This window comes from Eptesicus fuscus, chromosome 18, assembly GCF_027574615.1.
Source record: "Eptesicus fuscus isolate TK198812 chromosome 18, DD_ASM_mEF_20220401, whole genome shotgun sequence".
Classification (NCBI taxonomy): domain Eukaryota; kingdom Metazoa; phylum Chordata; class Mammalia; order Chiroptera; family Vespertilionidae; genus Eptesicus; species Eptesicus fuscus.
The window spans coordinates 36,251,235-36,277,412 of NC_072490.1; the positions used below are offsets into that span (position 1 = coordinate 36,251,235).

Sequence of the window (26,178 nt, forward strand, 5' to 3'; positions counted from 1 at the left end):
GCTGACCACTGCCCTATAACATTAAACCACCGCCTTCCTCACTTCTTTATAAATTAGAGCTACCTTATTGCATGCCCCAAGGCTACCTAATGTGTCTCTGTGTGTTCGGTAATAGTAGTATACAGTATGTGTCCTTTACCCATTTATTAATCTATACAAGGAATACTTATTAAAGTGTTTTCCGTGTGCCAGCTACTGTGCTATGCCAAGGGGTTCCTAAAGAACGAGTGGTCTAACAAGGAAGGCAGATGAGTAAACAGAGCAGGACGTGGAGGGTTATGACAGAGAAAAACAGGGGACCCTCACTAGGGATCTGGCCAACATCAGGATGTAAAGGTGGAGATGGGTCCTGCCTGAAGAATAATTAGCCAAGGTGGTTTGCAATGAAGAGTTGGCAAAGAAGAAAGGGGACATTTGGGGGCAGAAAGGCCACCTAGAGCAAAAGGCTCGGTGAGGCCAGGGCAGGGCACAGCATGCAGGGTCAGTGCGGCAGAAGCCAGGGTGAATTATGGGGGTGGAGGACACGGCTGGAGTGGCGAGCAAGGGTTGGACTATGAGCCTTCCTGAAGGGGATGGAGGCATGGAAGAATCAGGGGTGAGACCCCATCAGATTTATGTTTCTGAAAACTCTCTGGCTGCAGTGGGAAGAATGAATGGTAAGGGTAAAACGGAACAGGGTGTCTAGTGCAGAGAACTTGGCCTGAATTTGGACAATAAATAGGGAGGGTCTGGACTACGGTAGGGGGATGGCCCTGGAGGGGAACTGGTGGGTTTGAGCATCAGAGGTACAGGGGGAAGGTGTAGCAGGGAAGGGGGAGGTCTAGGCTGACACCCAGGTTTGTCCCTCGTTGGATGGCAGGTCATTCGTTGAGCAGGAGTGAACTGTCCAGTGAGGTAGAAGAGAAGGTGAAGAATCAATCTTTTAGACAAGAGGATTTTGAGATGCTTGTGGGACACCCAGAGAGCTGAAATGCTCCAAGGCAGCTGGGTCTCTGGATGCAAAGCTCAGAAAAGAGATGCAGGGAGGAGACAGGGCATCTATCCGGGAGAGTCTGAGGCTGCCTGGGGAGTGCAGAGAAGGGGAGGAGAGGGAAAGGGTCTATAGCAGAGCCCTGGAACCCTGACATCTAGAGAGCGGAGAGTGGCAGGGAGGAACCCTTGAGGGAGGTAGAGAAGGGTCAGCAGAAAGGCAGGGAGCAACCAGAGAAGGTGGCATACCCTAACACAGAGGGAGGGGAGGGGCATTCCAGCAGGGGAAGCGGCCCATTCGCCAAGCGCTGCAGAACAGCCTGGTGAGAGGGAGAGTGGGACCAGGCCAGGTGGGTGAGGCAAGGAGAGCTGCTCACCTGGTGGGCTGGACCTCAGATGGCAGGATAAGGAGGAGATGGGAGGTGAGAGCCTGGTGAGGTGGCTCTTTTGAGAAGTTAGGCTCTGATAGGTCAGAGACGTTGGTACCTCAAGGGGCCACAGTGCACAGAGCTGTCTTACTGACACCTGTTTTGTGTTCAGGTTGGTGAGACTGAGATAGTTAATGGGAAAGAGCCAAGAGGGGAGGGAGAAGTTTCAATTACAGGAGGGAGTTGGGGATAGGAGAGGAGAGAAGCGGGTAGACGTCCCAGAGAGGAGGCAGGGAAATAATCCACAGGTGAAGATGTTATTTCTAACAGACACTGTAGGGAAAGAGTTGGGGAAACAAAGAGTTGAGTTTAAAAGCAAACTCTGGCCGAAACCGGTTTGGCTTAGTGGATAGAGCGTTGGCCTTCGGACTCAAGGGTCCCAGGGTTCGATTCCGGTCAAGGGCATGTGCCTTGGTTGCGGGCACGTTCCCAGTGGGGGGTGTGCGGGAGGCAGCTGATCGATGTTTCTCTCTCATCGATGTTTCTAACTCTCTATCCCTCTCTCTTCCTCTCTGTAAAAAATCAATAAAATATATTTTAAAAATAAATAAATAAATAAAATAATAAAAGCAAACTCTGTCTACAGTAAGAGACCCTCAGAGGAAGGAACAAGGAGCGGGCAGTGGAGGGGAGAGTGCCACCTCTGCCACCCGAGAGCCTTCACCTCTCACAGCATTCAGTTCTCAATGGGAAAGCATTACTGTCCTCATTTTACAGGTGGGGGAACTGAAGCCAAGGTAGGGGAAGCAACTTGCCCAAATTGGGGCTTGAACCCAGGTTCTTCTGATGCCCTCACACCAGCTGCCGCACAGAAGCTGGCCCCTGAGACGTCTCTTATTCCTTGGGTATCACCCTCACTTCCCTCTCTGTCTCTCCCACACACAGGAAAGCTGAGTGTGGAGGGAAGGAGACTGCCTCACACCTGGAGTTTCCGTGCAGACACGCCGGCTTCCAGAGCCGGGGGTGGTCTGACTGGAGGAAGCAGAGATGGAGCAGTCCCTCCTCCCAGGGCCACCGCAGAGAGCCTGGGAGAGGCCCTGTGGGCACGGCTCCCAGCACAGCCTGGGGAGGCCTCATCTTCATGTCCTGCACGGAGCCGGCAAACACATCACCTTTCTTAAACCTGCCACAGAGGAGAGTGCTGCCAGGGACGCAGAGACCGCCCCAAAAGTTGGCACCGAGGAGCTGGGCTATAAATAGCCTTGCTCGGTCGTCCTTTCTGGTCTCCCAAAGCAACAAACAAACAAAAAAAAGGCCCATCACCAAAACAAATGTGCCTTCCCTGCCCCTCCAGAATCCCTCCGCCCTTGGGGTTCTGCTCACTTCCCTGGGAAGAAACAAGTGCAGGCCCCCAATTCACTCGTAAGGGGCCAGCTCCAGCAAAACCCACAGCGGAGGCCCAGGCCCGGAACCCAGGGGGACCCTCGAGGGAAGAAATGGAGGCTTCTGCATCACGCATTCCTCAGCAGATAGTTACAGGGTGCGAACCCCACGCTGAGTATCCTAAGGACTAGAGTTATAGCGATGAGTGAAGCAGCCTTGTTCTGCCCTCAGGGAGTTTGCCACCCAGGAGTATAAAGAGAACAGCAGCATGGACAGTGACAGCTGACATTTCCTTGAGGCTTACTCCTCCTGTGAGCGCACTGTTATTCCATTTCACAGACGGGAAACGTTTGGCTTAGGGAAGTAATATACCCAGGAAGGCAGAGGCAGAACCTTAAGCCACCTCTGTTCAGCTTCAGAGGCAGAGCTTGGGCCCACTGTCTCATCTCCGGGAAGATGAAACAGAAACATGTGTAGACAAAAAAGGGCCGCATGCTAACCTTAGGGAAGGCCTGCGTGGCAGCCTTGCAAACTTAGAGACCTAACGTAACCACAAGAATGGTCTGGAATTAAAACTTTTTCAGTTAACCTTTTGCACTCGGATGTTGAGATTAAAATTACTCTTTGAATGTATCAATAATTTGAAATACAAAAAAATCCAAATAAATAAGTTTGTATGAAAAGAAACTCCAGATTTTTATTCTACTGCCACGCTTTGTAAAATCTGGGGTATTTAACAAATTAAATCCCAAGTAGAATAAAGGAATCGAGAAAAAAGCAAGTGAGTGCAAAGGGTTAAAAAGCAGTCTATAGTGGGTAGTCATGTCCTAGGCTGGTATCCTCCCTGACAAAGATCAACTTTGATCTTAACGGAGCCTATTGTCTTTGTCATCTATGGAATATCAGGGTAACTTGTAACTTCCCTTTTTCCAGACTCCTCAGGGCACAGCCAATGCATCAGGGTGCCAGGGCAGAGACCACAAATTCCCTCATTGTTATTGTTATGGTGTTAATTGTTGACTGTTAACTATCCTGTACCTACCTATGTAAAAGAAGCACATGTCTATCATTTTACTTTTTACCCAATTCCAGAGGTTTCCCCTGCTTTGCTTCTCCCACCTCCCTAATCTATCACCAATGGATTTCATGTAACCCACTTACATCTCCTCCTTTGATGGTAATTTATAAAAATAGGTGAAAATCTGTCATTCTCCGGAGCATTATCTCAATACTGATTGAGATTCTGCTTCCTGGCAATTGTTGACAGTCTGGCTCAAATAAACTCACAAAAATTCTTTACAGGTTTGAATGTTTCTTACACTATCACTCAGGGGACACAATTAGGGACTTCCGTTGGCCTGAAGGTCCAGAGCTAAGGCTCCAGTTTCTTCCATCACTGTAGAAATCCTCCTCCTCGGCCACACAGAAGCCCCCACAGAAACACCAGCTCGAATAATACAAAGCCTCACAAAGGTTTCCTGGGCCCCATCTGGTACCCTTAGGACTAGTCCCTCCTCCCATCTAAAGGTTAAGTGAGCATCCACGGTGTACCAGGCACTAACTAGGTCAAGGGTCAGCAAATTTTTCCTGTAAAGGGCCAGGGAGTAAATACTTTAGGCTTTGCAAGGCCTATGGTCTCTGTCCCAGCTATCCACTTTATCCCTGCATTGTGAAAGCCTCCATAGACAGTTTGTAAATGAATGAATGTGGCGGTCTTCCAATAAATCTTTATTTACGGAAAGAGGCAGCAGATGGGATTTGGCTGGTTGTCTCCTGAACCCTGCCTTAGTCTAATGCTTCCCAAAAAAACACTAATCCTTCAAGACACCCTGAGTTCCCAGGTCATACTGGGACCTCATTCGAGAAAATGCTGTACACGGTAGTCCTCCTTAGAGAGTCTCAATGCTCATTGGAATATTAAAGTCTCTGAGAAGCCCTGGATTAAAGACACCTCTAAAGCTCTGTGTCACCCAATGTTTCCTACATTTATTAAGAAGCATTTCCCACTAAACCACAATGAGATATTGCTGCACACCTACGAGGATGGCTGTAATAAAAAAGACAGACTATAACAAGTGTCCTCAAGGATGTGGAGAAATAGAACTCCCATACACTGTTGCTAGGAATGTAAAAGGGTTCAGCCACATTGGAAAAACAGTTTGGCAGTTCCTTAAAAAATTAAACAGAAAACTCAGCAATTCCACTCCTAGGTTATTCATAATAGCCAAAAACTGAAAGCTGCCCAATTGTCCATTACGTGAAGTATAGACAGACAAAACAAAAAGTAGTATATCGGTACAATGGAATATTATTTAGCCACATAAAGAATGAATTAGTGATAGCTGCTATAACATGGGTGAACCTTAAAAACATTATGCTAAGTGAAAGAAGACAGTGACAAGGACACTGCATGATTCCGTTATACCCAGTGTTCAGAGAAGGCAAATCCACAAAGAAGTAGATGAGTGGTTGCCTGGAGGTAGGAGTGGAGATTGCATGAGGGATCTGATTATGGCGATGGAAATGTCCTAAACCTGTATTATGGTGATGGATTCATACTTGGCAAATTTATGCAAAATCACTGACTTGTGCCCTGAGAAAGATATGTAAATTATACCTCGGAATTATTAAAAAGGAGGTGCCCTTTACCAAGTGTCTGCCTTTCCAAAGTAATACTTCCTAACATTATGCAGAGCACACTTCGGAAGAGAGCACCAGGCACTCTCGTGTGTTATCTTATTTTACTCCCACTGTTCTGAGGAAACGGAGGCTCCAATATGTACCTTGCCTTGGATCACAAACTGGTAAGTTGCAGAGCCTGGCCTGGCACCCAGGTCTCCTGACCAGGTTCAGTGCCTGTCTTGGCCCTCCCTGGCCGGAGGGTGAGATCTGGGAAGGAGGAGGCAGTGAGAAGAGGAGAGTATGTCTAGAAGTGGGGACTGGGGGAGCTTCAGAACACAGGAAGGCCTCTACACGTTTTGCCTTGCAGGGAGATACGAACAGTTCTGCAGGGCAGGAGGCAAAGTGCAGAAGGGGCAGGCTGAGAAACAGAGAGGCTGCCATGGCCTGTGGGACTCCACCACAGTTTTGTAAGGCAGCCCATTCGCACATGTGGAACACGGATACCACCCACAGGAGAAGGACCTCAATGCCCCCTGGCTGAGGTCCAGGACCATCAGATGCCTGACCCTTTCTCCCCATCAGCACAGCCCAAAAGTGCTGCCCAAGCCTTCCCAGCCTTACGGGCTCCCACGGTACAGCAGCTCTGCATTACACAGAGCTGTAATGCCGGTAAACTCCCGTTGGCTAGTTTGAGATGGGTCCAGGTTCTGTGTGAAGGCTGGCAAAGAGCCACTGTCTGCCACAGAGGGATAGCGAGCAAGAAAGGCACACGTGCCATCAGGAAAAGCCCAGGGAGAGGAGGTCTGGGGGAGCGGGGGGTCTGCTACCCGCTCCCATGGACCCCACCAGGAGACCTCTGTTCTTTGAATGTCACCTTGTCCACATCAGCTGTGGTGTGGAGAGGGTGAACGGGCTGAGAAGGAGTGAGATGCAGGAGTGAGAGGAGCTAATGTTGACCAGTTACTTCCCCCCTACCATCATCACTTCATACTGACAGGACCGTGAAGGGTGGGAGAGGTACACCCATTTCACCCGCAAGGATACAGAGGCTCAGAATCACATGCAGGGTCCCCACTAGTCAGCGGGACAGTCAGATCCCTCGGGTCTGGGGCTTCTTCCCCATCCTGGATGTCTTCCAGGGACAGCGTGGAGCAGAGGTGCATGAAAGAGAGGAAATCTGGGGAGTTTTACATACTTTCTCATGGTTTCGTTAAAAATAATCTAGAATCAAAGTAAGGCACTAAAATTTGAAAACTTCCCAACTGTCCAGAAACAGCCCCTTCTGAGTTATTCTGAGCCCAAGCCTGAATTAAAGTCGTTCATTAACACCTGGTGCCAGCACCCGCAGGGCCATCAGCTGTACACTGGAGAGGCCAGCTTCAGTTTACATCTGTCATCCCAGCAGGCCAGAGTCTGCAGGTCTCTCACTCAATACCTGGCTCAGCTGGAAACCACAGCATTCTGTCAGAAGCAAGTCTAAAGGAACCCTCGAAATCCAGAGATCACATAACCCAACCGGTATTTTGTTTTGTTTTTTTGCAGGGCACTGGAGCCCTGTCTTCAGTCGTTTCTCATTAGCTTCTCCTGCCCAACCTCTCTCCATCAATTATACCTCCCCATCTGCTGAAAAACTCTTCCTTCCAGAGCCTAGGTCCATGGGGCTGCAGAGAGGAGGGTATGCATGCCAGTCAGCTTCTGCCCAAGATAAAACAGATAGCTGATGGCATTTCAGAGACAGGCAGATGGAGTGTGCAAGGGCAGAGGGAGTCAGGCAGGGATCAGGAGGCCTGCTTTCAGCCCAGGTCTGGCTCACACTCGCCAAGAGAGACACTATGAACAAGTCCCTTAACCTCTCCTGCCTTAGAATCCCCTTGCTTCCACTAATTAGCCTTGGGCTTGATACTTAAATCTCCCTGAGACTCACTTTCTTTGTCTGTAAAATGGGAACAATAGGAGTAGCAGTAATTGGGCTTAGTAAGTACTGAAAAGCTATGATCTCTTATTATCCACTAGAGGCCCAGTGTATGAAATTCGTGCACGGGGGTGTGTGTACCTCAGCCCAGCCTGTATCCTCTCCAATCTGGGACCCCTCGAGGGATGTTTGACTTCCCGTTTAGGCCCGATCCTAGTGGGATCGGGCCTAAACGAGCAGTCGGATATCCCTCTCACAATCCAGGACTGCTGGCTCCCAACCATTTGCCTGCCTGCCTGCCTGATTGCCCCTAACCGCTTCTGCCTGCCAGCCTGATCACCCCCTAACCACTCCCCTGCCAGCCTGATTGCCCCTAACTGCCCTCCCCTGCTGGCTTGGTCGCCACTAACTGTCCTCCCCTCCAGGCCTAGTTGCCCCCAACTGCCCTCCCCTGCAGGCCTGGTCACCCCTAGCTGCCCTCCCTTGCCAGTCTGGTTGCCCCTCACTGCCCTCCCCTGCCATCCTGGTCATCACCAACTGCCCTTCTCTGCAGGCCTGGTCCACCCCAACTGCCCTCCCCTGCAGGCCTGGTCCTCCCCAACTGCCCCTCCCCTGCAGGCCTGGTCCTCCCCAACTGCCCCTCCCCTACAGGCCTGGCCCTCCCCCCCCCAACTACCCTCCCCTGCAGGCCTGGTTCCCCCCAACTGCCCTCCCCTACAGGCCTGGTCTTCCCCAACTGCCCTCCCCTTCAGGCTGGTCCCCCCCAACTGCCCTCCTCTGCCAGCCCGGTCACCCCTAACTGCCCTCCCCTGCTGGCCATCTTGTGGTGGCCATCTTGTGTCCACATGGGGGCAGCCATCTTTGACCACATGGGAGCGGCCATCTTGTGTGTTGGATTGATGGTCAATTTGCATATTACTCTTTTATTAGATAGGATTCTTGATCATTATAGATATTTGTATGTAAAATCACCACCACCACCCTGACAAATACTGGATGTCTTACACTATCTAGTGAGAAGCAGAGATTTACTGACACAGAAGAGTTTTGTCTGAGGTTACTTTTATGTCCTGATGGGTGCAGTAATGAAAGTTACTTAACTGCAGATAAGAGGTGACTACTGTATAATCTGATATGCAAATGTATCACATTTATATATCTGCTGTGCTTTAACTGCTTACAACACATTCACAATTTTTGCAATCAGTTAAATATTAAACAATTAAAATAAAAAGGACACAACATCCTGCTCAGGCAACATAGTGCCAATTGGGATTTGCTTTGGTGCATCTGCCGAGAGCTGTAAGGGGCTGGCAGGCTCCCTCTCTCACAATGAGTCTGGTGTGGCAGAACCATCTACATCCTCAACTGGAACTTCTCTCTGTTCTCCTTAAATCAGGACCCAATGCTTCCCTGGTGGAAGGATTAAGCAAGAAAAAAATCTCTCTCTGAGAGGCAAGCTCCTCTGTCCATCAGGGCAGAACACGCATGGACAGGTAGCCCCAAAGACCAGGGCCTTCTGGAGAAATTGTGGCTGCCTGGGGGGCAGTGGGAGCCAATGAGGCTGGCTCTGAGTATATGAGGGAAGCAATCCCTCACTTCTCCAAAATTATGTTTGGATAATGGGAAAATGAAGATTTTTTCCTTCTGTCCCTCTCCAAAGGCTGATTTAAAAACTAAATAAGATGTTAACAAAAATGACTTGTAAAAACAAATAATGATTAGTAAGGTGAAACCAGAGCTGTAAATGGGATTTGTCATTTAAACAGAAGGATCATTACAATCAATGACAACTTATTCAGAGACCCCAGGGCTTCTACTTTTTTACTAGCATCAAATAATCATGTTCTTGGTTTTTTGTTTTTTTTTAATTCAGATAGTATAAAAAAGTATAAAGCAAGAAGTAAAATTCTCTCTTTCTATCCCCTTGCTTACCCCCATCAGGTGATCACCACAGTTAATAGTTCCTTATGAATTCTTCCAGAAATGTTCCATGGGAATAAGGCATATGCACATATATTTTTAAAATATACTTTTATTGATTTCAGAGAGGAAGAGAGAGGAAGAGAGGGATAGAAACATCAATGATGAGAGAAGATCGTTGATTGGCTACTTCCTGCATACCCCCCCACTGGGGATCAAGCCTGCCACCTGGGCATTTGCCCTGAATGGGAATCAAACCTTAACCACCTGGTTCATAGGTTGACATTCAACCACTGAGCGACACCGGTTGGGCCATACATATATATATTTTTTCATACATATATTTTTATATACATATTATTATATGCAAGATTCTATACCTTGCCTTTTTTACTTAATTTTATCTTAGATATCTTTTCCATATTGACACCTTTTCTGCCTCATTCCTTTGTAGTAGTTGTGCAGGAATATACCATAAGTTATCTAATCAGTATCATACTTAAGAACATATTACACATATTTTTTTTCTTACCTATCACATACAATGCTATCATCAACAAGGTGTACATAAATAGTGTGGTCATGCCTACAGAACAGAATGTCAGAAGTGAAATTTGGGGACAAAGCATATGAGCAGCCCAAGTAATGGGGGTTATTGCTAAGTTGATTTCTGCTGCTACCTAAAAACCATGAGAATTTAGGCACATTTGAATGGAGCTTCCTATCCTCCCTTGTCAGGAAAAGCCCACCCAGGAAGTGCAGAGATATCTTAGTGCAAGTGGGAGGCTGAGGAGGCATTAAGAGATCAAAGAGGTGGTTCTTTAATCACCTTGGTGCATAGCATGGCCAGGCAGAACTACCATCATCCTCCCATCTTTCCCGACAGGTGAGGGCACCAATTCCCACCCGCCTCTCCTCTCTCCAGGCAGAGGTCTCAGCTTCAGGCACCTAGACTAAGCCAAGTGTTCCCCTACCCCTGCCCCTGCCCCTCCAGATGTCTATCTTCCTCTCTCAGACATAATCGTATTACTCCATAGATGCTACTAGAGGCCCGGTACATGAAATTCGTGCATGGGGAGTGGGGGTCCCTCAGCCCAGCCTGCACCCTCTCACAATCTGGGACTGCTGGCTCCTAACTACTTGCCTGCCTGCCTGCCTGATCACCCCTAACCGCTTGCCTGCCTGCCTGATTGCCCCTAACCACTCTACCTGCCTGCCTGATTGCCCCTAACCACTCGCTTGCCTGCCTGATCACCCCTAACTGCCTGATCACCCCTAACCACTCTGACTGCCTGCCTGATCGTCCCTAACCACCTCTGCCTTGGCCCCACCACCGTAGCTTCGTCTGGAAGGTCGTCCAGAAGGTCGTTCAGCTGTCCAGTCTAATTAGCATATTACGCTTTTATTATTATAGATAGCCTTTGAAGCCATCCCACAGGATCATTTCAAGCCCTAAAGAAAAGTGCAAGGTCCTTCAGGCCTGGCTCCAGCCTCACTGGCTGCCTGCTATTCTCCAAATATCCTCCCACTTCAGGATCATTGCCTTCATGCTCCCTCAGCCTCAGAGCTAGATCCCTTACTTCTCTCAGGTCCCTGCTCAAATGCCACCTCCTCAGAGAAGCCCTCCTGAGCCTGTGACACTTTCTACTCCCTGCTTGCTTTTTCTTCAGAAGACCAATCCCAACTTAACCTAATGCTTTCTGCTTATTTGGTTAGTCTGTGCTGTCAGCTGCACCAGGCTGAGTCTCTGTTTCATTCATGTTGTTTTCCAGAACCTACAATGATACTTGACATACAGTAGGTGCTCAATAAAGACTTATCACTGAACAGATACCCAGGCCCTTGCCTAACTCCTCAGCAAAGTCCCCCACCATTCATTCCCCGGGCTCCAGATGCAGTCGTATTGTAGATAAAGTCTGCAAGCCTCAACAAACAACTTCAGGTGTTCTGGGCCCTGGCCTAGGCTACTTTCTCTACCTGGCCTGCCATTCACTCACTCCACAATCAATCACATGAACATCTTTTCATCCTTCAAAACCCAGCTAACATTGCTAATTCCAGGAAGCCTTCATCAAAGCCCAGACATTTGGGCTTCCTCATCTTGGCTCCATGCAAGCACCCTAAAGGTAATGTTGCCTTATATTTTAAAAATTCTTTATTATTATTATTTTTTACTTTCCAGCTTTCCCTACCAGGCTGTGTGCTTCTTCAGGAACAGAAAGCCCCCCTCTCCCCGCCCCATCTTACTGGCTATTGACAAGGTGCCCAGAACACAGTGCATAGCTGCTCAAAAATGTTGAAAGAACATTCAAGGGGAAATACACTAAGCGAGTTCTCCAGGCCCACTGTGAGGAGCAAACAGACCTGGCTGAGCCTTCCCTAAGAATGCCGAAAGGTACCCATGTAGACTTTCAAAGATCTAAATAAAGTGTTCCTTGTAAATTTAGCTACCATATTAAACATGTACCATGTTCAAAGCATACAGGCCTCATCTGATGTTCTCAGCAACCCTGACAGGTAGGTCCTATGACCATCCTATGTCTGGAGGGCTAGACAGAAGTTCAGAGTGGTTATCTAAGCTGCCCATGTTCATGCACTGGGCAAGTGGCGGAAGGATAACTGTGAATGAAGTGATATACTAGGAGTAGAGCAATCCAAACCAGCCGAAGCAGACAGTGCCACGGAGTGCTGGATTTTTACTTAGACACACAGGTCAGCTCTGGATAAGGCTCAGTCATGAATCTACACCAGCCGAGGCAGGGGCCGAGCAGGACACCTAGCCTCAGTACCAGGAACTAACTTGGGCACCTCACTTACAAGCCATCAAAGTTCTTAGTACTCGTTTTCTCCTTTTATCCTCACAGCAATCCGGAGAGGTGGGCAACGCAGGGAAGAGGGCTAATCCCCATCCCCAAAAGAGTAGAGTCAATCAGGAACATTCTCTTTCAGCATTCAAACCTTCCCAAAGGACCCAAACTGTGCTGGGCTTGGTACTGGTGAGGACTTCTTTAATCCTCATCTCAGCCTTGCAGGTGGGTGTTATCATCACCAGTTTATAGACAAGAAAATAAACTCCAAGGGATTAAGAAACAGCCACTATTCATTCATTTACTCTTCCACTCATCCATTTCAACTAATATCTATTGAGCACCTAGAAAGTGCTGGCAAGATAATAGGAAATGAGGGTTATACCTGGATGGAGGGAGAGAGAAAATAGACAAGCAAACAAAGGCATGAGGATTTCAGCTAAGTACTCTGTAGACAAAACAGAGTGATGTGGGTTGAGAGGGGCAGGGTGCTGATTTAGCTGAAGTGGCAGGGAGGACTTCCCAATGACATTTGAGTTAAGACTCAATGATAAGAAGGAGCCAGACACACAAGGACATGGTGAGGAATCTTCTAAACAAAGGGACAACAGAAGCCTGAGACTGAGGGTGGGATAGGCCCAGTATGAACAAAGGGCAGAAAGAAGGCCAGTGCAGAGGAAGGAGATGGGCAGGGAGGAAGAGGAGTCTGAGAAAGAGAGGCAGAGATAGGGCCTGGGCCCATAGAGAGAATCAGGGTTTCACTCCTGCTCTTCTGCCTCCCCAGTTTTACATCCAAAGAAAAGCAATTGCAGTGGCCATGTGATTCCGAAATAAACAAAATGTTTGGTTTGGGTTTTTTTTTGTGTGTTTTTTTTTGAATCCTCACCAAGGATATTTTCCCACTGATTTTTTAGAGATAGTGGAAGGGACGGGGAGAGACAGAGGGAGAGAAACATCAATGTGAGAGAGACACATTGATTGGTTGCCTTTCGCACATGCCCTGATCAAGTCTGCAACTGAGGTATGTGCCCTTGACCCGAATCGAACCCAGGACTCTTCAGTCAGCAGGCCGACACTCTAGCCACTGAGCCAAACTGGCCAGAACCCAAAATAAACAAATTTTGAAAAACTCTTCATGTACACAAACCAGAAAAACAAGACCTCATCCTTTTGAACAAAGATATAGTCCTTAGAGCTTAATATGGGCCAAGCACACAATATGTGCTCAAAAGAATTTGTTGAATGGACACCATGCAAAAGTGATTTCAACTGTATACATAGTAAGCATGAACTTGTTCACAAAACCCTAGACTAAAGAAACCCAAGAGACTGAGAAAAGAAAATGAAAACAAAGTCCAACTGATGCCACAATGCTGGTTACACACATAATAGGACTCAATCCCACCAGAGGACACAATCTCAAAATTTAGAACTGCAAACATATTTAAATAAATGCAAGGATACCAGATGCATAATGAGTTACTAAAGGATACCAGGATGGCCAAATTTTGAAATCTGCAATCAGGAAGAAAAGGCACTCCAACCCCATAGGTCCCCTGCTCGAGCCAGAATCCAGGACTGACTTAAGCCTGAGCTGTTTTCAGTGGCTAAGCTAGTAATTTTAATTATACCCTAAAAAAGGAAATGGATCCTCAAGATAGGGTTGGGGGCAGGAGCCCAAGGTCAAGATGAAGCCATGGCTGGCCATGGGCAGAGAAGCAGCACCTTATGAAGAATTTTATGGTCATCTGTGCAGGCCTGTCTCACCTCTATTTCTAGAGGGTTAGAACTGCATCTTACACTTCGCCTCCTCCCAAAATGCACAGCGTTCTTCCTAGGTGCCCTAGAACCTCAGAGACTTGCCAAATGAATGAATATGCCAATGCAGGCTACTCTGACCAATAATGTGGCCCTGAGTGAGGCCCCAGAGTGAGAGGCATTGAAAAAGGAAAAAAGGGGCCCACTGAACACGTGAACAGAAGTGAGGTACCCATGAGCCACAGCAAAAGAACTAGAGAAGAAATGTTTTTGAGGAAACCTGATCCAATACTTGAAGGGCTGTCATATAGAAAAGGAATAAGGCCTGTTGTTTCCAAAGCTTCAGAAGTCAACTGTCGGCTCAACTTAAGGAAGAACTTCCTCCTAGAAAAGTATTTGTCAGACGATGTTTAGTATAATGCCAGCATTCAGGGAGTGAGGGTGAGGGTGGAGGCAGGAAAAAGATTTCCAATGATGTCATTGGAAAATACATTTGGAAATTTGGATTAATCAAATATAACAAATATTCTTTATCTGTTAGGTAGCTTTCAGCCCTTCTTAAATTTATGTGGCCCAAATAGTTTTTTATAGGATGCTACGCACACCTCCCAGAGTCTCTACACTCCAAGCTCTTCTCTAGGGAAAAGATGAATTAGAGCTGTCTTACAAAAGCACCTTCTGAAGGGGTGAGTGTCACACCAGCATTTGAGGACTTTTAGGATGCAGAATTCAACACTGTATAGATGTTACAGAGGCAATATGAATACAAAACTAGAACCTTGGGTTCATTCTCCCATGGACTTTCACCTTGAATGATCCAGTCGCAGGCAAAAAGGTCCAGGGACACATGAAGACACAGATTAACTGTCCCCTTCTGAATCTCCGTGTCCAAATGGGTAGGTGATATGGATTGTAAAGGGATCCTGGAAGTAATCAGGGCTGTGGCTGGGGAGCTGAGTGACAAGATGAATTCTTGCCAGAGCCCACTTGGACACTTCTTTTGTAGCATTTTCTAGAAAATACTGCCTCCCTGCCTGTCTCTCATGCATCTATCCTGTAATCCTTCACTGGGGGCCTTCCATAAACCAGCAGTAGTGAGTAAAACCAGAAAAGGTGCTGCTTCATGACTGCCTATGGGAAATTCAGACAATAAACAAGCATGTTGCATAAATAATTATTTAATTGAGGTTTTCCATATATGTTACAAAGGAAATGAATGGTGCAAACAACAGTAATTACATCGAGACCTTGCCCAGGGTGGGATTTTAGGATGGATTCTCTAAGGGGGCACAGAGACCATGTTTTATAGATCCTCAAGTGTGCAGGTCCAAAAGGAGTTTCCGTGACAGTCCTCTGAGAAGTCATCACCTGATGGGGTTGGAAAAGGCCACACAGACCCACCCACCACAGCAGCCACCTCTCTAGCGCTATATTATATAGATCCTCTATTTGAGACTATGACTCATTTGGTCTGGGAAGAGCTGGAGAATTTGCATTTCTAACCAGGCGATTCTAATGCTGCTCCTCTGCAGACCACATTTAAATAGCACTGCTCCACCGGGCATTTTAAAAGACCTAAATACAGGCAGGGCCATACCATGTTCATGGACAGAGAGGCTCAAGCATAAAGATGTCAATTTTGCCCTAGCTGGTTTGACTCATCGGCCTGCAGACTGACGGGTCCTGGATTTGATTCCGGTCAAGGGCACATGCCCGGGGTTGTGGGCTCCATCCCCAGTAGGGAGTGTGCAGAAGGCAGCCAATCAATGATTCTCTCTCATCACTGATGTTTCTGTTTCTCTCTCCCTCTCTGAAATCAATAAAAATATATATATTTTTAAATGTCAGTTTTCCTTAGATTAATCTGTAAGTTCAATACACTCCCAACCAAAATTCCCACAGAGTTGTTTGTTCTGATTCCAAAATTCATCTGGAAGACTAAAACAATTTTGGAAAAGAACAAAGTGAGGAACTTGCCTTACCAGTTCAAGACTTACAATAAAACTACAGATGCAGTATCACACAATTAGCAAAAGAGATGAATGAAACAGAACAGCAAAACCCAAAAGAGACCTGTGCTTTGAAGAAACAATATATGGAAGATAGTCCTACAGATCAGTATGGAAAGATGAACAATTCAGTAAATATTGCTGGAGAAATTATTTATTTTTAAAACACTGGATTCCTACCTCATATCATATGCAAAAACAAAATTCCAGGTAGAATATATTCATAAATGTAAAAAAAGAAAACTTTAAAACTCTTAGAAGAAAATATTTTACAACTCTGGGTTAAGGAAATATATCTTAAGACACCAAATATGCAAACCAAAAAGATTGACAACTTTTACTTCAATAAAATTAAAACTCCTATATGCCATAAATAAATAAAAAAGAAAAGCCATACACTATGAAAAGCTATTTGCAGATAGCTTTTATATTCTACTAATATTTAGAATATATCAAGATTTTCTACCTATGAGAAAAGACAAACTATCCACAGATAAAAGGTTATGAGCAGGAAGTTCACAGACAAGGAAACCCAAATAGAGAATAAAAAACATGAATAGATGTTTGACCTCACAAGTAAATAGACAATGCATATATAAAATAGAGAGATACCATTTCATACCCATTACACTGGCAAAACTTAAAAACTCTGACCATTCCAAGTACTGTCTTAGCAAAGAAACAACATTGTAAAAATGTAAGTAAGGGGTACCGTTAATGTAAAATTTTAAAACATGCAAGGAAGACCTGGGTGCTATTTGGGATTCGTATATACATATAGCATTATGACTTCTAAAGAGAGAAGGAGAAGAATGGTACATGGGAAAAAAATAAAAATCACTCATAAATCACTGCTCCTCTATCAATGCTACTAGTAATGAGCATTAAAATAGGGGAGGTTTAGCCGAAACCGGTTTGGCTCAGTGGATAGAGCATCGGTCTGCGGACTGAAAGGTCCCAGGTTCGATTCCGGTCAAGGGCATGTACATTGGTTGCGGGCACATCCCCGCTAGAGGGTGTGCAGGAGGCAGCTGGTCGATGTTTCTCTCTCATCGATGTTTCTAGCTCTCTATCCCTCTCAGTAAAAAATTAATAAAATATATATAAAATAAAATAGGGGAGGTTCTTCAATGAAACAGATTTTTTCAGATGAAAAAGAGTCAGAAAGCATTCAGACAGCCTTTGACCCACAAAGGAAACCTCTTGAATACCGTGGGAAAGGGATCTCGCTTTTACTGCTGATGCTCCTAAATCAGGGTCACCGTGTGCGGTTACGCAGGTTGAAACTGCACAATTCTGGAGCACTCACTCGTGTTAATAATGCCCTGCTAGGGTTCTGCAGTGAACAACTAATACAACCCCATGTGGCAGCCCTGTAACTCTCAGGTCATAAACCCCTTTGGAACACGGATGAAAAATTCCCATCTCCCGGGAAATGTCCACCCACCCACACAATTATTGCAGGTAATGTCTGCAGATTCAGACACCTCCCCAACAACACTCGGCAGCGGCCTTACACTGGTCAGACACTTCCGGGGAGGAGTGCTCACAACTTTCAGAGGTACTTACAGACAATGCTGCGAGACTAAGCTCTTCCTTAAGCACATTTGAAACCTGCCTTTTGATAACCTCTATCCATTAAAGTTCATCTACTTCAGCTGTTGAAAGAAAGCTCACCTGTTCCCCCTGGAGATGTCTGCTTTCCAGGCTAAATATACTCTTGACTTAAGATTTTTGCAAACACCTTCTCTTTTGTTAAAAATAAATTTTTAAACTGGGCATCATTTTACCAATCACTTCTTGCCCTAATAAGCAACTAGGCATGCTGACATGTCGTCAAAGAACAAGAAAGCATTTCTCTCAGCTGTGCCTTTGGGGAACCTCTAAAGAGCTCCTCTCTGGCTCCCAGGGCCATTAAACGCCCACAGAAGCCAGGAAGGGCAAGACTGGAGGAAGGGTCAGGCTTTTTCCACGGGTGAGGGCAATATTAACTGAGCAGAACAAGGATGGTGCCCCCACAGGACAAGGGAGATGGGTCAGATTCCACTTACTCCCAAAACTCCATGACGGGAGAGGTGGCATTCTGCAGGGACACATGGCTGTGGTTGCTCATGTTCAGTTTCTGGAACTCCACACATTTCTCTACAGTGGAAACAAGACAAGAAATACAAGATTAACCTCCACAAGGGCTGGATCTTGGAAAACATTCAGAGCCGATGGAGCAACTGTTGTTCCAAGTAAACATGCCTCAAAGAACAGTGGGGGTAAAATCAATAACTTACAAACAGTTTGAGAGGCGTGGTCTGGTTGATTCAAACAGGAGGAAAAGTTGGGGGGCAGGGCAGGGAGCCTTTTCTCTCTTATTCTCACTCAATGTGTCCTATCAAACTTGCTTCCTGCCTTGTTCCCAAATCTCCTTCCCTTTTCCCACTTCCCTGTCAAAGGCTTGTCCGATTCTCTAAAGTTATGTTTCTCAAAGTTCTTTTTTTCTAGAGTAAAAAACATTCTCAGACACTTAAGTTTGACATGGTATTTTTATTAAGATAATCATTAATCATGCACAAATAAATAATGAGTTATAAAGTCTTTGTAATTATAGTATGCATACAACTATAAAACTAGAATTAAATTTACCAATAAATACCAACTAAACTACAGACCCAATACAATTCAAACTGATAGCATAAAGCAGGTGTGTAAGATAATGACATTTTGTAATATTAAATGGATTTCAACAGAAATGAACTGACAGGCAGGAGGCAGGGTCTATATTGGGCTTGGCTTGCCTATTCTCCCATGCACTATTTGAGACTCAACTCTATCACCATCTTTCTCTGTTCATGCTTTTGCAAAACCTTTATTCCTATAACTTGAGGTGTTCTCAACTGGAACTTTATTTAGTACTAATGCACCATTCATGAATTAAATCTCTCTGCTCTTTTCCCCTGGGCTGCCATCATCCTATTTACCAAGAATACATCTTTAATTGTAAACAAGAACAAAGTCAGGCACTGAAATATCCTGACTGTCCTGTTATAAGGTGTTGCGCAGATGATCCAGAACCTTTGCATATTTTTAGAACAGCCTCACAATAAATACACGCAATTAAATTATCATGGAGGGCTCACAGGCCTCCAAGAATATGTCCTTGAATTTCAATTTGATAAACATCTCTAAAAGATCCCTGGCCAAAGAAAGGTTAAGAACCAGGGCCCTAAAGAGACAGTGAAAAGTCCACAAAATGCCAACCAGAGAGGGAGCAGGGCAAAGCTATGCAGGGCTAGAAGCTAGTTCATAGCACTTTCTAGGCCTAATACCTGCTGTTCCTTCTGCTGGTGACCAACATCCTACCCAATCTAGCCATAGCTCAGCCTTTAGGATGACAGGCCACTTCCAGGGGCAACCTAACTACAGGGATGGTGAATAGCTTAAAGCACGTATGCCAGTTTCAGTCAAAAGGCAGTAGCTGCCTAGAGCACTGCTGAGAAGGGTTCTGAGGTCAACACTAACAATTGATTAGTGATATCTGCTCTAAGCATAGGTACCACAGATATGAGTTTATATGAATTTGCCTTCTCTGGGTTATGACTCGGTCCTGAAAGGATGACAAATTGAAAAACAAATAGCGAATTAGAACCTAAAGTAATCTAAAGTTATTTACTCAAGCGGTAGGGTGGGATAGTGAATTCAAATATCTACCTGTGTTGGACAGGTAAAGTAAATGAGCAAAGTGGACTGGGTGAGGATTGTGGTCTCATCCAAAGGTAACAGCTGCCTCTCTGCTGCAACCATTGCTGCCAAGCAAGAATGTGGGAATGTGGGTCTGGTGTTGCCAGATCTTTTCAATTTTTTTTCCAGAGAAGCTGGAAATCTGGATTTTCAGGTGAAGTCTTCTGATATTTCAATTTGAGCTATCAAATAATTTTTTTTATATTTGCTGGTCACTGACCTAAAGCCTAATTGGCTTACTGGCCCTGTCTGCAACCCCTAAGCTAACCCCTTCATTTTACAAAGGAAAATCCAATGCCTAGAGAAGCAGGGCTGAAATTGGAGGCTGAATCCCTCATGTCCCCACTCTGCCCCCAGAGGGCTCAGTCTCTGTATTTGGCAAAGCGAAGAAAAAGCATCATCATCTTCTACCCATGCTGATTCCTGGACCAGGGCTCAGCTTAGGTTTCAGTACTACAACCCACAGAACGGACCCAGACCCAGGGCATAATGACCTTCAGTTTCAGTGGAATCTGGACTCACAGAGAGAGGCCAGAGGTCAGGATTGATCGCCAGGACAAAGATACACCCCCAATTCCAGGTCCCCCACCAGGACCAGAAGAGAGACCTTCCCTGAGGGCATACCTGTGTTCCACTCATGCCCACACGTGGCCCAGGGGAGCTCGGTGGTGAAGCAGTTGCACAGGTAGAAAATGGCCCATGCCAAGATGATAATGTAATATACATTTAGATGGGCCTCAATCACCTGTGTTGCATAGCCAATGCCTGAAAGAACAAGGAAAGGGAATGACGTAAATCTCTGTCCACCTCACATAAACAGTTCAGCTACTCTTCATAACCTGACATCACTCAGGCATAATTTTATTTTCTGATTAACTCAATCTTTACCTTCAAATAAAGGGCAAATTTTTCTCCAGCATGTAATGCCACCTTCACTCGTGAACTGTCCCAGAGCCGTTTCCAGGAAAAACACGGGTATTCCACAACAAATAAAAAACACCACATAGGGAATCAGGAATGCTCCTGCAAGAACGCAAAATATGGGAATGAGGTTAAAATTGCTCCCACCATTTTTATGTTCAGCACAAGAAATCTTTAATAAGCACCTACTACAGGCAAGACAAAATATTCTTTTGTCTGAGCTTGAATTCAGGTGGCCAGGATGAGGACCAGAGTCAGAAAATGTGGGCCTAGGCTTGTGCCCTCGGCTACCTGTTACCCTGGGTGATCTATCTCACATCTCCCTGCCTCAACTTCTTCCTCTGTACTATGGGGCTTTAATACCTCATGTCTACGCCACTTATCTCACAGAATCACTGTGTAGATAAGATGATAATGTTAAAGAAAGTGTTTCATTGCTTGATTCTTTTGTTTTTACATTTCACCCTCCAGCATAGGTCAAATTCATTCTCTCTGAATGTTGCGTCCTTCCTTTTTATTCTAAAGTAACTTCCAAAGGCCAGGTGAGGGGACCCCTTCTTCTATTTACTTTGGAAATGACCTGAAAAACGGCTTTTCCATAAAGAAAAGTACTCTTAAGGAGATATGCCATATCAGGCGCCTATACCCGAGGCCCAGGTATGAAGTTGAGTTATAAAGAGTTTGCAGCAAGAATCTGTCCAGAAAGGCTGGCTTTGGATCAGTCTGAGAAAAGACCACCATAAGCCTTAGTGCTCCTGTTTTGAAACACAATACCCACTGCCTGTGCCTTTCTGTAAAACAAATTAAATAACTGAGGTGAACATGAGCTATTATAACCAGAAAGGGATTTTTCCAAATCCCTCATTCTCTCTCTCTCTCTAATAACAAAGCATGAAAAACACATGCCATTCCCCACCATCTGATCTCACAAATGAAGGCTTTAACTGAAATTGCTTTTTGCTAAATGAAGTCTCTCTAACTGCAGGATCAATAGCAACAATTTTGATTAATCCTGATAATAGAACCATATCCACCAGGTTTTGAAAGGTTCTTAGCTTTTCTGTGCAAGACACTATTTTTAAAGTTTCACATTAGAAAAGAAATACTTTAAACTACCATTAAAATCTATGAGTAGAGCTGTGTGGATATTTTTTAAAAAGGTAAACAGTTGATAAGCAGATACCCCAACAATATTAGAAGGCCAAAAGTGTTTGAAAGGGGATAAGAGGGTGTTTGCTGCATTTAAACTTAAGTGATTAAAACATGCTGCAAGCAGCTTTCCTAATATGCTATCATTTACCTATGAATCCTCTAGAACCTAGCAAATGACACTATTTTAAAAGCATTTTGGCCTATATATCCACAAAGCTAGTAATCCTTAAGGTGACTGTCTCAATTAAATCAGGATATCTGTGTACCCAATGGAGAATCTTGGAAAGCTTAGAGTTTTTTTTTTTTTTTTAAAGACTAATTTTAAACTTTACTCACCACAACCTTTTAAATCTGTGGCAGAATTTGTTAATTAACCCAACTTATCCTGTTTTCTGCTTTTATAAATGCTTTTAGTTTTGGCATAAAAATTTCTGGCATGAAAATGTTATGCTAAAACAATTTTTGTCTGGGGCTATTCTGAAGGGTTTCCACGTGTTTCTAAGCAGACATGTAGCTTATGATGGCTGAATCTGAAGAGAGAGGTGGGATCCACAGCTAAGGGTGCAGGGCACATTCAGGGTCCCCCAGTCCACGGCTTCTCTGCCCCTTGCCAAGCCACTACACCGGCAGCCACGTCATTACCAGTGTAGAGCAGGCGTGGAGCACCCTGTGCCTTCAGGATGAATGTCTCCAAAGAAAGCGTTCAGGCTAAGCAGTACCCTTACTGCTTTCCCTACAGCTGCTCACACATCAAATCCTGCTCCACACAGCCTAACAGCATGGTCCCTGCCAGCCAACTCTAAGCTACTTTCACTGTGGTCTGGGGATCTGCTGGAGAGGCAGGGAAACAGCAAAGACAGAGGAATACATAGATACAGGCTTTGCCTTGGGGGAACTATGCCACCCAATAAAGTTTTACAAGGTCCTTTGCCTCAGACCTGCTGGCTGTTCTGATAATAATGACAGGTGGAGGTTCCTGAAGTCTGGAGCCCATTTCTTAAACTGAGAGATTTGAGGATTCACTGCTGCATCTCCACTAAACTTATTTGGAAATGTTGTTACTACAAAGGATTATCTCATCACCGTCCTTTCCCGGGCCCCAACCCCCCAATCTCTAAGCATCTCCTAAACAATAAATCAATGTTGTTGCTATTTGTCGTGGGTGGTTGTGAGACCAGTAAAAGAAACTGCTTGGTGCCAATTCTTCCACCAGAGAGGCCCAAAACGAGGCCATAGAAAGGGCCTTAAGAGCAAATGAAAGACTGGGCAGGAAATCAAACAGCAGTGCCTAACCAAAAAGTACTCCCTGTTATCCGTCTAATCCTACTTTAAAAACAAGGCCTTTGGTATCAGAACGCCGTCTTTATCACTTACTGAGTGACTTCTCTGACCCTTGGTTTCCTCATCTGCAAAATGGGTGCGCTGAAAGATTAAATGGGAGGCTCAGCATGGAGCCTGGCGTTTCAGTAAGCGCTCAAAGGCGAGCTCCTTTTCCTCGTGGAGGTTTCCGGTTAGGAAAGCTGAGGCTCAAATGGGGTTGTCTCCTGCCCCCAAAAGCAGAACAGGTCGCAAATGCAAAGGCTCCCGGTCTGGGCGGCAGACAAGCCATCACGTGCCAGGCCGGCAGGCGGCTCATTGAGGTGCGAAGAGCACGTGCGCATGCGCGCTGGGAAGGTGAGCCTGGCGGGGGGTAAGCTCCCGCGCCAGGTGGCCGAGAGCGGGCATTCCCCTCAGGGTCCCGCTACACGCAGGCGCGGGAGGGGTCTCGCGCTCACCCCTAGCTTCCCCGCACCCACCGGGCTAGTTCCTCCTTCCTGCACCCTCTCCAGTGCCGCGCGCCGGCCACCTCACCTCCTCCGTTCTTGTAGCACAGGTAAGGGAAGCGCCACACGTTACCAAGCCCGATAATCTCCCCGGCCACGCTCAGCACGAACTCCACCTTGTTGTTCCAGTGGCCGCGCTCGTGGACCGCCTTGTCGCGCGGGTCCCGCACGGTCGCCGCGCCCCCGCCGCCCCCTGGCGCCTCGGACTCCCGCGCCTCCTCTGCAGCCTTCCCGTTACCCAGAGGCAGCGCCTTCTCCGCCGTCATGGCCGCACTGGCTGCCTGGTGCGCCGGGCCGGCTCTGCGCCGCCGCCCGGGGCTGGTAGGCTTTTCAGGAGGCGCGAGCGGGCGGGAGGGGGAGGCAGGGGGTGGAGCTGAGGGGCCGGGCTGACCCGGCCCGGCGCGGGGAAGGGGGCGCGGCGCGGCGGCCAGGCCCTCAGGGCGCCCACGCCGCCTCCGCTGGGCTCGGCCCCGGAGCCTGCGAGCACCTCACGCGCACCGACAGCGCTCCGCGAGCCGAGCGCCATCGAGCACCGTGCGTGCTCTGAGCTCCGTGCAGGCTCTGAGCACCTTGCGTTCCTTCCCGTTCGTTGTCCCACCCGCTGGCCGCCTAGGGACAAGAGTGGGACCGCCCATTCAGGCCTAGGCTGGGTTCCTAAACCAAGCCTTGAAGTTCCACCATCTCTGACCTCCAAAGGCTTGAGCCACGGTGTCTCATCTCTAACCAGAGCAGTGGGCTCTAGACCAGGCTTCTCCCCCTTGAAAGTGCACACGGAGCACCTGCGGGTCTTGTTCCACTGCAGTCCGTCCCCTGGTCCAGTGGGTTGGGCTGAGCTGGAGCTTCCGCCTTTCCAACAAGCGCCCGGGTGCTGCGGATGCTGTCGGTCCAGGGACCACACTTGGAGGAAAAAGGGAGTAATGAACTCTTGGTTTCTCCCCCGTGCTCAGGGACTGGGAGCGCTCCGAGGGTGGGGACACCAACAGATCTTGTTCATCCTGGTGCCCAACTGCTCTAAACACAACGAGTCAGGGCAGTTAAGTGCTCCTGCCAGAAGGCAGGCAAATCTAAGTTGATCTCATGCTCCACTTATCTTCGTGGTGTGAAGTCATCTGACCACTCTGTGCCTCTATTTTCTGATCTGCCTTTCTTATGGGGTGAGAAATAATTATAAGTACTTATTACTTTGGAAGTGCTCGGGGACTATCATACAATGTGTAGTCACACACATACACTAGTTGTGCATATTCTTGTTTAATGCTGGTCTCCCTACTCAATTGTGAGGATGATATACAGGGTGGGGCAAAAGTAGGTTTACAGTTGTGAGTACTAGTACCTGGAACACAGAGCTTATTCTTGTATTCTTATTTATTGTGCACTGGCGGGGGGATGGGGGTGTCACTCAGCCCGGCCTGTGCCCCAGCCCGGCCTGTGCCCGTCCCCCGGCTTAGGCAGGGAGCGGGCCTAAGCTGGCAGTCGGACATCCTCAGCGCTGCCACGGAGGCGGAAGAGGCTCCCACCACCATCGCACTCGCCAGCCCTGAGCCTGGCTTCTGGCTGAGTGGGACACCCCCTGTGGGAGGGCACTGACCACCAGGGGTCAGCTCCTGCATTGAGGAGCTGACCGGTGGTTCTGCCGTTCGGTCTATTTGCATATAAGCCTTTTATTATATAGGATTGTATTATTTTCCATACAAACAACTGTAAACCTACTTTTGCCTCACCCTGTACATTGTTTTGTTTATTATACTAGCCACAGAGCCTAGTACAAGACCTAGCATATTCACTGAGTAGGTGTTCAGTAAGTATTTGTGGAAGAGCAAAAGAGGAAGGAGGAGAGGAAGAAAGAAAGAAGAAAGGGGAAAGAATGTCAGATCTCCAAGGGGCTATAAAGATAATCAGATCCACCTCCGTCATTTCCCAGCCCTGGAGAAGTCCAGCCAAGTGAGTGCTCACTAAGCCACCCACTGTGCTCTCCATTCCCGGGGGCTGTGTCAGAGAGAGCCTCCCTGTCTTGCAGCCTTTCCTATCCTTCTGGCTTACAACTGCTCAAGTCTCTTCCCATCTCTATCCCCCTAGAGAGCCCTTCCTGCCATCATCTTCCCCTTTCAGGTCTCCTCCCTCCCCTGCCCCTCACTATCATATTTCTTGAAAGAGTAAGTTTACATGCTGCCAGCCTTGTCTTCACCTCCCACTCATTTCTCAGCCCACAGCAATCTGGCACCCACCCCCACCACTCCTCTGAAAATGCTGTCTGTGAATCCCGGAAGCCCTTTTAATTTGGCAAAGCCTAGAGTTCCTTGTCCATCCCCATCTTGCCTGACCTCTAGGTAGCGTTCTGCACTGTTACTCCCTTCTTTCCTTCTTAAAATTTGCACTTGCATGATTTCTTTAACACTGCCTGCTTCAACTGCAGTTTCCCTGCTTCTCTGGTCTTCCTATCTCTGCTCTTAAATTTGGTCTTCCTCATGCCTTCAACCACCCAACTAAATGCTGGTGGCTCCCTAACCTATATCCCCATGTGTTGTCCTGGATGTGTTCAAAAGCAAAGCTGCTGCAGAGTGTGAGGGTGAGAGTAAACAGAATTTAGGTAGACGTGGGTTCAGATTCAGGCTCTGCCCCTTATGTGTTATCTCTTGTCTTAGGCCCCTTCTTTGCTAAGTAGGGTTAATATTAGTTCCTACCTGAGGGGCTGGGTATGAGGGCTAAAAGCCTTGGGCAGCAGCAGGTGCTCTGTAAATAGTAGCTATTACTTTTATTGTGAATATGATGACGATGATGTCGGTCTCTTACTAAAAAGTCTTC

At 46.8% G+C, this 26,178-nt stretch overlaps 1 protein-coding gene across 1 annotated transcript in view; it reads right to left on the reverse strand.

Annotated features, from left to right (window-relative positions):
• Positions 1–23,642, reverse strand: part of SLC6A11 (solute carrier family 6 member 11) — a 104,987-nt gene extending 81,345 nt beyond the window's left edge. Inside the window, exons 1-4 of the mRNA XM_008152064.3 lie at positions 23,405–23,642; positions 20,369–20,503; positions 20,105–20,245; positions 17,803–17,893 (exon numbers count right to left, since the gene is read on the reverse strand). Of these exons, the coding sequence (XP_008150286.1) occupies positions 17,803–17,893; positions 20,105–20,245; positions 20,369–20,503; positions 23,405–23,642 (605 nt within the window). The remainder of the gene's footprint in view (positions 1–17,802; positions 17,894–20,104; positions 20,246–20,368; positions 20,504–23,404) is intronic.
• Between the last annotated feature and the right edge of the window lie 2,536 nt (positions 23,643–26,178).